The sequence below is a fragment of the Haliaeetus albicilla genome, chromosome 13, assembly GCF_947461875.1.
Source record: "Haliaeetus albicilla chromosome 13, bHalAlb1.1, whole genome shotgun sequence".
In the NCBI taxonomy this organism is placed as follows: domain Eukaryota; kingdom Metazoa; phylum Chordata; class Aves; order Accipitriformes; family Accipitridae; genus Haliaeetus; species Haliaeetus albicilla.
The window spans coordinates 206,580-218,619 of record NC_091495.1 but is presented as its reverse complement, the minus strand read 5'-3'; the positions used below and the strand labels follow the sequence as shown (position 1 = coordinate 218,619).

Here is a 12,040-nt window from a genome sequence, read left to right as displayed (position 1 = left end):
GGGGGCCCAGAGAGGACTGGGATGTAGTGGGAGGCCTTGGGTGGGGGCACACCGGGAAACTGAGGCACTGGGGCAACTGGGGGGCACTGGCAGAGACTGGGGGACAACTCAGAGATACTGGGGGGGCTCTGGGAGGAATGTGACATACTGCGAGGGCAGGGGAAGGATCTGGGGGACACTGGCCGGTACTGGGAGGGATTGGGGGGACACTGGGAGCAAAGGGGGGGTCCACTGGTTACCGGGGGTGTGTGAGATGTTCCTCCGCGCATGCGCCACGCACCCCGCCATCGCGCCCCCGGCAGCAAAATGGCGTCGGGGGAACTATGGCGACCCTCAGGGCGGCTTCAGGGCGGGACGCATGCGCAGCGGGGGCGAGACAAAATGGCCTCCCGCCCTCCTCACGTGCCCCCGAGGAGATGGCGGCTCCCGCGCGCGCCGCAGGGCAGGGCGGGGCGGGGCGGGTGGGGCGCGCGCGCCGCGCGGCGGCCAATGGAGGAAAGAGGCGGCGGCGCATGCGCAGCGCCTGTCCCCCGCCCTCGCGCGCCTGCGGAGCCGACTGAACCATAGAGCTCTGTTCCGCCAGGGCCGGGCCCAGAGCGCCCCCCGCCACCATAGACAAGGCCGCCTGGGGAATCCACCCCCTTCCCCGGCCTTCCGCAGACCATAGAGCCCGGCCCTTCCCACCCCTGGCGGCTCATCCGCCCCCTCGCCACCGGCTGAGCCCGCCGGTAACCCCGAAACCGCGAAGGAACGGCGAGGTCCTCCCTCGCGCCTAGAGCGGCCGCCACAGCCCCTCCCGCCCCTCCGCCCCCTTTTCTCTCCTCCCCCCTTATACGTCACGTCCGGCTGGCGCGGGCCGGAAGCGAGCGGGCGGCGGCGCGCGGAGCCGATCGCCGCCGGGACCGCGCGGGCAGGTCCGGGGGGCCCCGGCGTGACGTCACGGGGCCGGCGGCGGGGGTTCGGGGGGTATCGGGGGTGCGGGGGGGGATGAGGGGTAACCGGGTATTGGGCGGGGCGCGGGGGATCACGGGATAGCGGTGGCGGGGTGTCAAGGTCGGGGGGGGCTACGGGATACTGGGGGGGGGTCAGGAGGGCCCCGGGGGATCATGGGATACTGGGGGACACACACTGAAGGGCCCTGGGGGATCATGGGATACCGGGGGGAGGCCGTGGGGGATGATGGGGCGCTGGGGCTCTTGAGAGGGACACACCCCCCCCCGCAGTACTGTGGGATTTAGGGGGGGCTGGCTCATTCTGGAGGGAACCCAAGGAATTCTGGGACGCTGTGGGGTCCCTCTCGGGGCTGATGGGCTATTGGAGGACCCCCGGGGGTCCCCGGTGACACCCCCAACCCCCCCCCCCCCCCCGCAGCACCATGGGGGACAGCGACGACGAGTACGACCGGCGCCGGCGCGACAAGTTCCGGCGGGAACGCAGCGACTACGACCGCTCGCGGGAGAGGGACGACCGCCGCCGCGACGACTGGAGCGATCGGTAAGGTTTTGGGGGGGGGGTGATGCCCCAACCTGCCTCGGGGGGTCCCCAACCCTGTCATGCCCCCCTCCCCACCGCAGGGACTGGGACCGCGGGCGGGAACGCCGGAGCCGGGGCGAGTACCGGGATTACGACCGGACGCGCCGGGAACGCTTCTCGCCCCCCCGCCATGAGCTCAGTCCCCCCCAGAAACGCTTGCGCCGTGACTGGTGAGTAACCCCCCCACGCACACTTTTCGCACCCCTAAACTGCAACGCAGACCCCCCCCAAACCTCGTTTTTTCTTGCTGTCCGTCGCCCCCCAGGGATGAGCACAGCGGTGACCCTTACCACAGCGGCTACGACATGCCCTACAGCGGGGGGGGCGCCGGCCCCACCTACGGTCCCCCCCAACCCTGGGGGCACCCCGAAATGCACGTCATGCAGCACCACATTCTCCCTATCCAGGCCAGGTAAGGACTCTGACCCCTGATTTCATTCCCCACCAGCACCCCAAAACCCACTTGATCCCCCCTCAAGTCTTTTCCTGTTCACCCCCAGGGTCCTGAGCCCCCAGATCGGCCGCCCACCCCCTTTCAGTGCAGCATGAGGGTCCTGTTTACTCCCCTGGCCCTTTCTCTATTTGCTGCCCCCTGAGACAACCCCCGGATTTGGGGGGGGAGGGCCAGCTTCGCCTGCAGCACCCAGTCCCCTTCGCGGCCCCACCCACCCCCAAGCTACCCCACAGCACCCCTGAGACAGCCCGTAATGGTCTGAAATGTCCTTGTAATGGTCCAAAATAACTCTGTAATGGCCCAAACCACCCCGTAACTACCTCAAACCACCCCATAACAGCCCTGAGCTGCCCTGTAATGGCTCAAATCACCCGGTAATGGCCCCAAAGCACTCTGTAACTGCCCTGAACTGCCCAATAATGGCCCCAGGCTGCTTCATAAGTGCTTCAGCTGCCCTGTAAGGGAGCCATAACAGCCCCAAGTCTCCTGTTAAGAGCCCAAGACCTCCAGTAACGGCCCCGAGCCACCCTGTCATGACCTGAACTGCCCGGTAAGGGCTCCAGGCTGCCCCCAAAGGCCCCCCCCCCCCCCCCCCCCAAAAGCTCTGAGCTGCCCTATAAGGGCTTCAGTTGGCTTGTTATGGTCCCCAGCTGCTTCATAACGGCCCAAATCACCCCATAATGACCGCGAGCCACTCAGTAACAGCCTGAACCACCCATAACGGCCTTGAGTCACCCTGTAACGGTTCAGACTGCACCCTAATGGCAGTGCCTCACCCTGGAACAGCCCAACCCACCCTGTAATGACCCTGAGCTGGCTGGGAAGAGCCCAAACCCACCCCATAATAGCCACAGGCCACTCGGGAACAGCCCAAACCGCCCCATAACGGCCCCGAGCTGCCCTTTGAGGGCCTCAATTAGTCTGTAATATCTGAAAATCACTCTATTATGTCTTCAAACCACTCTGTAATGTTTTCGAGTTGCTCAATAGTAGTTTAAAGGGCACCATAAAGACCCCAAGCTGCCCAGTAATGACCCAAACCCACCCTGTAAAGGTCCTGAACAGCCCTTTAAGTGCCTCAACTGCCCCGTAGCAGCCCCAAACCCCCCTGTTATGGTCCTGAGCCATCCACTAACAACCTAAAATGCCCCGTAAGGGCCCCAAACCGGCCTGTGAGAGCCCAAACCTCCCTGTAAGTAAGTACCCTGCAGTGTCCCCAAATCGTCTCCGTTTCGGGGATACCGACTCTGGTCTGTCCCCCCAAGCAGATTGGGGAACATCGCGGAGGTGGACCTGGGGATGGCTCCCCCGGTGATGAAGAGCTTCAAGGAATTCCTGCTGTCGTTGGATGATGCGGTGGACGAGACGGAGGCCGTTAAGCGTTATAATGACTACAAGCTTGATTTCCGCCGTCAGCAGATGCAGGATTTCTTCCTGGCGCATAAAGACGAGGAGTGGTACGTTGGAGGGAGTCCCCCCCCCAAAGAAAGCCCCCACCAAAAAAGGTCCCGCCGCCACCCCACTGCGGCCAACCCCGTTAAACCAGTGGGCTTTTGGGATGGGGAGGGGGGGACCCATCTGCCCCCCATGGTTTGATTTGGGGGGGACCCCACGGAAAGGGGGAGGGCGGGATGTGGGGGGGCTCGAGCGGCCCCTCGCGTACCCGCGCGCGCGCGGACGTTAACCATTCCCTTTTCTCCCCTCCTCCGAAGCGCCCGCCGCGAGCGAGGTTTTCCCTCCGGACGTCCGCCAGCCTGGAGAGCCCTTTAACCCCCATGTCTCCGGCGGCCGGGCTCGTTAACACCCGTTTCTTAACGAACCCCCCCTTCCCGATTTGGGGGGGCTGCGGGCAGACAGCGAGGGCTCAGGGTCGCGCACAATGCGACCGGTAGCGAGCAACAGTCGCAGGAAGCAGGCAGGGCGCCCCAGCGAGGGCCCGCGCGCGTTTGTTGTTTTATTTTTCGGCCCCCGTGGAGGCCGAGAAGTGGGGAGACCCTCCTACTCCCCCCATTTTTATGCTTTTCGGCCTTTTTTTTTTTTTCCTATTTTTTAGCGTTTTTTTTGTGGTGGCTTTTTTTTTTCCACTACTTCCCTTTACGTAGCGACGCTTAAAAAACAAAATCGTAGTAATTATAATAATTAGCAAATCGCCGAAGCGGGGGCCTGGCCGGACGGCGACGCTCGTGGCAAGCGTATGTATGACCCACTGCAACCCCCCCCCCCCCCCCAAAAACCACCCCCTTCCCTGGGCTGCCGCTGCCGACCGCCGCCGCCACTGCTGCTGCTCCGGCCCCCCAACCCAGACATCTGCGCCCCCCCCCCCTCCAAAATGGGCCGAGGTGGGGGGCTGGCCCCCCCCAAATTTGGGGGGTGGTAGTGGGGGGGCGGCGTGTTAGGATATTTGGGAGTCTCCTGACCTGATGTGGGGGGCGGATGGGGGTCCCTGCAACCCAGTTGGGGTATGCAGGACGTCCTCACGCCCTGCTTGGGGGGCACAAGGGTCCCTGCACCCCACCTGGGGCAGGTACGAAGATCCTGCACCCCAACTGGGACAGACGAGGGGTCCCCACACCCCGTTTGGGGGACACAGGAGTCTTTGCACCGCAATCGGGGCAAATAAGGGGTCCCTGCGCCCCAGTTGGGGAGCACAGGGGTCCCTGCACCCCAACTGGGGCAGACAGGGAGTTCCCACACCCTGGTTTGGGGATATGGGGGTCCTCGTGGCCCAAATGGGCTAGATATGGGGGTCTCTGCACCCCAGCTGGGGCAGACAGGGGGTCCTTGTACCCCAGATGGCGGACACAGGGGTTCCTGCACCCCACCGAGGAGGAAACGGGGCTCCCCACACCCCGGTTGTGGGAAGTGGGGGTACCCCCACCCCATTTGGAACAAATAGGGCTCCCCCCACCCTGGCCGGGGCACACAGGGGTCCTTGTACCCTGACCGGGGGAAGTAGGGGGTGTGGAGGGGGCAAAGTGGGGTCCCCCCGTTTCCCCTGGCTGGGGAGAAAGGGCGGTCCCCCCACCCTGACCAAGAAAAATGGGGAGGGGGGGTTGTCCCTGTACCCCGGTCAGGGAAATTGGGCATTTCTGCTCCCCAGTTGAGGCAGACGGGGTCCCCTCCACCCCGACCAAGGGGAATGGGGGTCCCCACTCCCCAGTTGGAGCAGATGAGGTCCCCATACCCCAGCCAGGGGCAGTGGGGGGAGTCCCTGTACCCCTGCCAGAGAAAATGGGGGTCCTTGCACCCCAGTTAGGACAGACAGGATACTCCATGCCCCAGGCACAAAAAACGCGTATTCCTATCTGCTAGAAACAAGGGTCCCCCCACCCCAGATGTCTAGATGGGGGGGTTCCCCACTTCTCCCCGCCAACGCAGAAAAGTAGAAGGGGCTGGGGGAGCGATGGGGGGGGGGTATCCCCTCTCCCCTGCCGCAGCGGGACCCCCGGCTGGGGCAGGGCTGTACCCCCAATCCCTGACACCCCCCATTTTCCATCCCCCTCCCTCCCCCATGTCATTCCCCATTCCAAAAAACCAGGTTCCGCTCCAAGTACCACCCAGATGAGGCGGGGAAGCGGAAGCAGGAGGCGCAGGCGGCCCTGAGGAACCGCCTCAACGTCTTCCTCTACCTCTCGGACAACGGCTGGTTCGACAATCTCCTCCTCGACATCGATCGTGCCCCCGCCATCATCAAGACCCTTGATGCTGGTAGGTACCCCCCCTTGCCTGTGCCAAAACTTCCCTTGGTTCCTTGTTTCTGGTGGCATCTCTTTTTCTGATCTCCTTTTCTGTTATTTTTCTTTATTTAGCGGTGATTAAGATGGAGGGGGGTACAGAGAACGACCTGCGCATCCTGGAGCAGGAGGAGGAGGAGGAGCGGCAGGAGAAGGTCGAAGCAGCCAAAAAGGAGGAACCGCGACCCCCTGATGCTGACCGCAAAGCCCCCGAGCGTGAGGAGAAGGAGGAGGGGAAGAAGGTGTGGGTGATGCCACCCCCCGGGGTCTTTCTTGGGGTCTCCTTGGGCCCATGGGGTCTCTTCTGGGGTCCCCATGGTCTCCCTAGGGTTCCTTCGGGTCCATGGGGTCTGTCCTGGGGTCACCAAGGGCTTCCTTTGGCTCCTAAGGTGTCCCCCTGGGGTCCCCCTTGTTCTATGGGGTCTCTCTTGGGGTCCCCTGGGGCTTGTAGGGTCTCCCCTGGGGTCTCCGTGTCTCCCCTGGTCTCTCTTGAGCTTCCCCAGCCCTTTGGGGTGTGTCCCCCCACCCCGTGGTCTCCCCGTGGCGTCCCCTTGGTCTGTAGGGGTCGCTCCTGGGGTTCCCCCAGCCTCTTGGGGTGCCCCCCCAGCCCCGGGGGTCCCCCAGCCCCCTGGTGACACCACCTCCACCCCCCCCCCAGGGCGAGGGGGAGGCGCCGGGTGAGGAGAAGGCCAAGAAGGGGCCGGAGGAAGAGGAGGAGAAGGAGAAGGGACGGAAGGAGGAGGAAGGCGACAAGGAGAGCAAGAAGGTGAGCTGGCCACGCCCCCTCGGACAAGCCCCACCCCTTCGGTAGGCTCCGCCTCCCTGACAGCAGCCCCCAGGATTGCCCTGCTGGTTGTGTGCAAGCCCCGCCCCCGTCTGGCAAGCTCCGCCCCACCAGACAGGCACCGCCCCTTGCCAACAGGCCCTGTGGGGGCAAGGACCGCCCCTTTTGCACAAGCCCCTCCCCTTGCCAATAAGCCCCATGAGTCGTGATCAGCCCCTCCCTGTCTGCTAGGCTCCTCCCCTTGCAACAAGCCAGTGTCCTTCCCACCAAACCCCGCCCCCTTTGCAGCAAGCCCCGCCCCTTCCCACCAAGCCCCTGCTCCTCCGTTGGGCTCTTGTGCCCCTGCCCTGCCAAAACCCTGCCCCTCCACACCCCACCCTGTTAGGTCCCGCCCCTCAGCCCCACCCTATTGACACACCTCCCCCCCATCATTTTACCCCCCCCAGGCCAGCAAGAAGCGGAAGCGGAAGCGCAGCGGGGACGACAGCTACGACGAGGGCAGTGCCAGCGACTCCGAGAGCGAGTCCGAGGGCGGCCGCCGCGAGGGGGACAAGGAAGGTGGGATGGGGGAGGCCTTGGGGGGTCCCTGGGGGGCACAGCAAGGTCGCCTGGGGGGGATCTTTGAGGGTCCTGGGGGGACATGGAGGGTCCTGGGGGGGGTCACTGAGGTGTTTGGGAGTCCCTTGGGGGACACTGAGGGTCACTGAAGGTCCTAGGGGGGCTCAATGGGAACTTGGGTGTCCCAGGGAGGGGACACAGAGGGTCGTGGGGAGGTATCGGGCTTTTCTGGGGGCTCGGAGGGGGCTCTGGGGACTCTGGAGGCATAAAGCTCTCGCCCAATGGGTGCTGGGGGGCTTGCGGGGGGCCGAGCTTGGCCCTGACCTCCCCCCTCCCCAACCTTTGCACACCACCAGAGGAGAAAGGGAAGGAGGAGAAGGGGCGCGAGGAAGAGGGGGGTCCGGTGGCACCGAAGGCCAAGGAGAAGGAAGGGGGGGACCCCAAACCCCGGCCGCTCCACAAAACCTGCTCCCTCTTCATGCGCAACATCGCCCCCAACATCTCCCAGGCAGAGATCGTGGCGGTGAGCAGCTGGGGGGGGGTTAAGGGGGGTGTGCAGACCCCCCAAAATACCCGCAACACGCTCCTAACTGCCTTCCCCCCGCCCAGCTCTGCAAGCGTTACCCCGGCTTCATGCGTGTGGCTCTGTCGGACCCCCAACCCGAGAGGAGGTGAGTGCTGGCCTCACCCCAGAGGAGATTTGAGGACCCCCAGGGGGTCATGGGGACCTCCCTGCATCGTGCATGTGTTGTCTCCAGCCACCCAAAGTGGGGGGGGCTGATGTCACGTCTCCCTCAGGTTTTTCCGTCGGGGTTGGGTCACCTTCGACCGCAGTGTCAACATCAAGGAGATCTGCTGGAGCCTCCAGAATATTCGGGTGAGGGGATTGGGGGAGCTTTTGGGGGGCCCTGGGGCAGATTCTGGGGGGCTGAGGGGGGTCTGGGTGTTATTTTGGGGGGGCCAGGGGGTGGCTTGGGGGAGGGGAGTAGGAGTGGTTGCAGGGCTGAGTTGATAGTCTCACGGGGTGGATTTGGGGGATCGCTGTGGGGAGGTTATGGGGCAGCTTGGGGGTGTGGGGGGGAGGTGGGAGCTCCGGGAGCAGTTTTGGGGTGCAGGGTGGATATGGGGGCAGTCAGATGTTATGGGGTCTGAGGTGCAGCTGACTGCAGGAGGTGGTTTGGGGGGTGTTTAGGGGCTCAGGGGTGCAGGGAGTGTGTGGGGGATTTGGGGGTTCAGGAAGGGTTGGAGCTACGGTGGGGCTTGTTTGGGGGAGCTGACTCCCCGCTTTTGTCCCCCCCAGCTGCGTGACTGCGAACTGAGCCCGGGGGTGAACCGGGACCTGACACGGCGGGTGCGCAACGTCAGTGGCATCACCCAGCACCGCCCCATTGTCCGCAATGATATCAAGCTGGCCGCCCGCCTGGTCCACGCCCTCGACGGCCGTGCCCAGCTTTGGGGGGCTCCCACCCCCACCCCGGGAGGGGGAGCAGCTCTGGGAGGGGGAGACGCGCCCCCCAACCCCGATGGGGATGGGGACCCCGCTGCCGCTGCTGCGGCGGCCGCCGCTGGGGTGAGTGGGGTGCTGGGAGTGGGGCGCAGGCGTGTCCTCTGGTGGGGTCTCTCACCTGTGTTGTGGCCCGTCGGTGTTGTCGTCCCCCCCCCCGTCCCCTTGTGGTCCCCACATGGTCCGCGCAGCCCTTGCCGCCCCCTCATGGTCCCCACTGTCTTCTCATGGTCCCCAGGACCTTCTTGTGGTCCCTGGTGGTCCCCAGAGTTGTCCCCTGGTGGTCCCCAAATCCTTCTCGTTTGTCCCAGGACCTCCTCGTGGTCCCTGGTGTGGTCCGAAGTCATTTTCATGGTCCTCCTCGTGGTCCCCAAGACATTCTCATGGTCCCTAGGACCTTCTCATGGTCCTTCTCGTGGTCCCCAAGTCGTCCTCGTGGGCCCTGGTGGTGCCCACGTCCTTCTCGTGGTGCCCCCGTCCTCCTGGGTCCCTCACAGTCCCCCCCGCGCAGGCGGTGCCGTCGCAGAACCCGGTGCTGAAGCACATCACGGATTACCTGATCGAGGAAGTGAGCGCGGAGGAGGAGGAGCTGCTGGGGCGCGGTGGGGGGGACACCGAGGAGGGGCCCCGCGAGGCCAACCCCACTGAGGTCACCGTCGAGAGGGACGAGAAGCTCCTCAAGGTGGGACGCGGGGGCGGGGGGAGCTTGGCCGGGACCCCCTGGCTGTCCCCAATCGTCCCCGTGTGTGTGTGTCCCGTCCTCCATCCCTGCGCCGTCTCCCCCTGATGTCCCCCCGTCCCTGCTCCATGTCTCCTCTGTGCCCCCAATGTCCCTGTGTCCCCACTGATGTTTGTCCGTGCCCCCCTGCGTCCCCAGGTGCTGGACCGGCTCCTGCTCTACCTGCGCATCGTCCACTCAGTCGACTACTACAACACCTCTGAGTACATCAACGAGGACGAGATGCCCAACCGCTGCGGCATCGTCCACGTGCGGGGGCCCCTGCCCCCCAACCGCGTCTCCCATGGAGAGGGTAGGTCCCGGGGACCCCCCCCACCCCCCTCACCCCAACCCTGGCTCTCGGGGTGAGGTCCTGGCAGGAGTTGCAGGGTCCCCAAACATTGGGCTTCTCCCCTTAAACCCTCGGGTCTCCCCCCCCCCCCAAACTCCTGCCTCCCCCTGAGCTGCCGTCCCCCCCCGGGTGAGCCGCATGTCCCCCCCCACAGTGGCGGAGTGGCAGAAGGGCTTCGAGGAGCGTCTGGGGCCGCTGCTGGCGGGGCGGGAGGCGCTGCCAGAGGAGGAGGCCCAGCGCCTCGGCCGCAAGGACCCTGAGCAGGAGCTGGAGAAGTTCGTCACCGCCAACACCCAGGAGCTGGGCAAGGACAAGTGGCTCTGTCCCCTCAGCGGCAAGAAGTTCAAGGTTAGGAGGGTGGTGGTGGGGACGGGGGGGGCACACACACGGGAGCCAGGCAGGGACAAGTGGGGGTGTCCCCTCAACAGCAAGAAGTTTGAGGTGGGGACACTGGGGTCACCCAGGAGCTGAGCAGGGACAAGTGTCCATGTCCCCTTGGTGGCAAAGAAGCTCAAGGTGGGGACATGGGTGGGGGACGTTGCGGAGCAATGGGGCTACGGAGGAGAATGGGGATGGGGGGACCTGGGGGACGAATTGGGGGCGGGGGGCGTTGATGGAGCAGGGTCTGTCCCCGCTCTGTGTCTCCAACACATCCCCCAATGTGTGTTGTCGTCATGTGTCCCCCCCCAGGGCCCGGAGTTTGTCCGCAAGCACATCTTCAACAAGCACGGGGAGAAGATGGGGGCGGTGAGGAAGGAAGTCCTCTTCTTCAACAACTTCCTGATGGACCCCAAGCGCCCTGCCCTGCCCGAGGGCAAGGGGGGGCCCCCCCCGGGACCCGCCCAGGGTGAGTTCACCCCTCCTGGGGATGGTGTCGCCTCCTTGGCCACCCCTGTGGTCGGGGGTGGGGGGGTGGTTGGGGACACCCCAGTGTTGTGTGTGTCCGTCCCCCCCCACCCCTCTGTGTCTCCCAGGGTCCATACAGGGTCAGTGACAGCCCAATGTCCCGTCCCCCCCCCCCCCAACATGTCCTCAGCCCCCTTTGGGGTCTGTAAAGGGTCAGTGACACCCCAAAATGCCCCTTGGTGTCCCCTTGGCCCCCCCAGTATGTTGTGTGTCCTCCCCAGTCCCCCTCCACATCCCCTCAGACACCCTGGTGTCTATTTGATGACACCCCAAAATTCCCCCCCCATCTTGCTCTGGGTCCCCTCAACCACCCCCAGGCTCCCTATGAGGTCAGTGACACCCTAATGTCCCCCGCCATGTCCCCTCAGACCCCCTTGCGGGTCTGTAAGGAGTCTGTGACACCCCACAATCCCCCCCTGCCCCCATCTCAGCCACCCCCAGGCTCCATACAGGGTTGCTGAAACCCCCATGTCGTCGTCCCCCAGTGCCAGTGACACCCTTTTACCCCCCTCCATACCCCCAGAGCCATTGTCCCCCTATACCCCACCATGAGGAGGGGGGAGTCACAGCCCCTGACCCCCCCCTGTTCCCCCAGGCCTGGCCCCCGGGCTGCCGTACCCGCCCCAGACGCCGCAGGGGATGATGCCCTATGGGCAGCCCCGGCCCCCTATCCTGGGCTATGGAGGTATGGGGGGTCTTGGGGGGCCTGGGGGGGGGGGGGGGTCTGGAGGGTCTTTGGGGGAACTCGGGGAGGGGTTTGGGGGGGCTCAATGAGGGTGTTGGGGGGGGCTCAGGGAGGGGCTTATGAGGGTTTGGGGGCAATAACTGGAGAAGCGAACTAGGGGGAGCTGGTCTTACTGGGGGTGTTTTGGGGGGGGTCCCCTGTGGCTCCTCCCTGACCTCCCACCCCCCCCACAGGTGGCCCCCCCTACCCCCCCGGACCCTACGCCGCTGGCCGGGGCAACTACGAGACGTTTCGGGGCCAGGGGGGGTACCTCAATAAACCCCGCAGCAGGTAGGGGGGCACACACTTCGGGGGGCCCTGACCCAATTGGGGGGCATAAGGATGGGGGGGGGACGACAATGAGGAACCCTCTTGGGGGGCAGGCTCAGTTTGGGTGGGGGACAATATGGACCCTGTTTGGGGGGCAGGTTGAGGTGGGGGGGGCACCCTTTTTTGAGGGGGATTGAGTTACTTGAGGGGGGGATGACCTCAATTTGGGGGGGATGTGGAATTTGGGGTCACTGTGCCCCCCCAACCTCCCCTGCCCCCCCCCCAGGATGGTTCGGGGCGACCCCCGGGCGATCGTCGAGTACCGGGACCTGGATGCCCCCGAAGACGTCGACTTCTTTTAGGCCCCCCCCCCCCCGCGACCCCCCATTTTGATATGCGCTCCCCCCCCAATCCCCCCCCGTTTGTACATGCCCCCCCCCCCCCGGACCCCAATAAATGGCCCCGTGGGGCAGCACCCGCCACAGCCCCGCTGCTGGGGGGGG

General features: G+C 65.2%; 1 protein-coding gene across 2 annotated transcripts; it reads left to right on the top strand.

Annotated features, from left to right (window-relative positions):
* The first annotated feature begins 638 nt into the window (after positions 1-638).
* SRRT (serrate, RNA effector molecule) lies at positions 639-11,987 on the top strand. 2 transcript variants are annotated; one of them, XM_069799689.1, is made up of 20 exons: positions 639-914; positions 1,372-1,494; positions 1,575-1,703; positions 1,799-1,945; positions 3,253-3,444; positions 5,526-5,695; positions 5,797-5,963; positions 6,380-6,487; positions 6,952-7,063; positions 7,420-7,586; positions 7,673-7,734; positions 7,862-7,940; positions 8,364-8,633; positions 9,079-9,249; positions 9,445-9,598; positions 9,792-9,985; positions 10,328-10,484; positions 11,139-11,228; positions 11,462-11,558; positions 11,824-11,987. In XM_069799689.1, exons 2-20 carry the CDS (start codon positions 1,376-1,378, stop codon positions 11,897-11,899), a joined length of 2,661 nt encoding a protein of 886 aa, XP_069655790.1. In that variant the 5' UTR covers positions 639-914; positions 1,372-1,375; the 3' UTR covers positions 11,900-11,987. The 2 variants fall into 2 exon arrangements, with proteins under 2 accessions (XP_069655790.1, XP_069655791.1); XM_069799690.1 differs by having other exon boundaries at positions 640-914; positions 3,256-3,444.
* Positions 11,988-12,040: the final 53 nt, after the last annotated feature.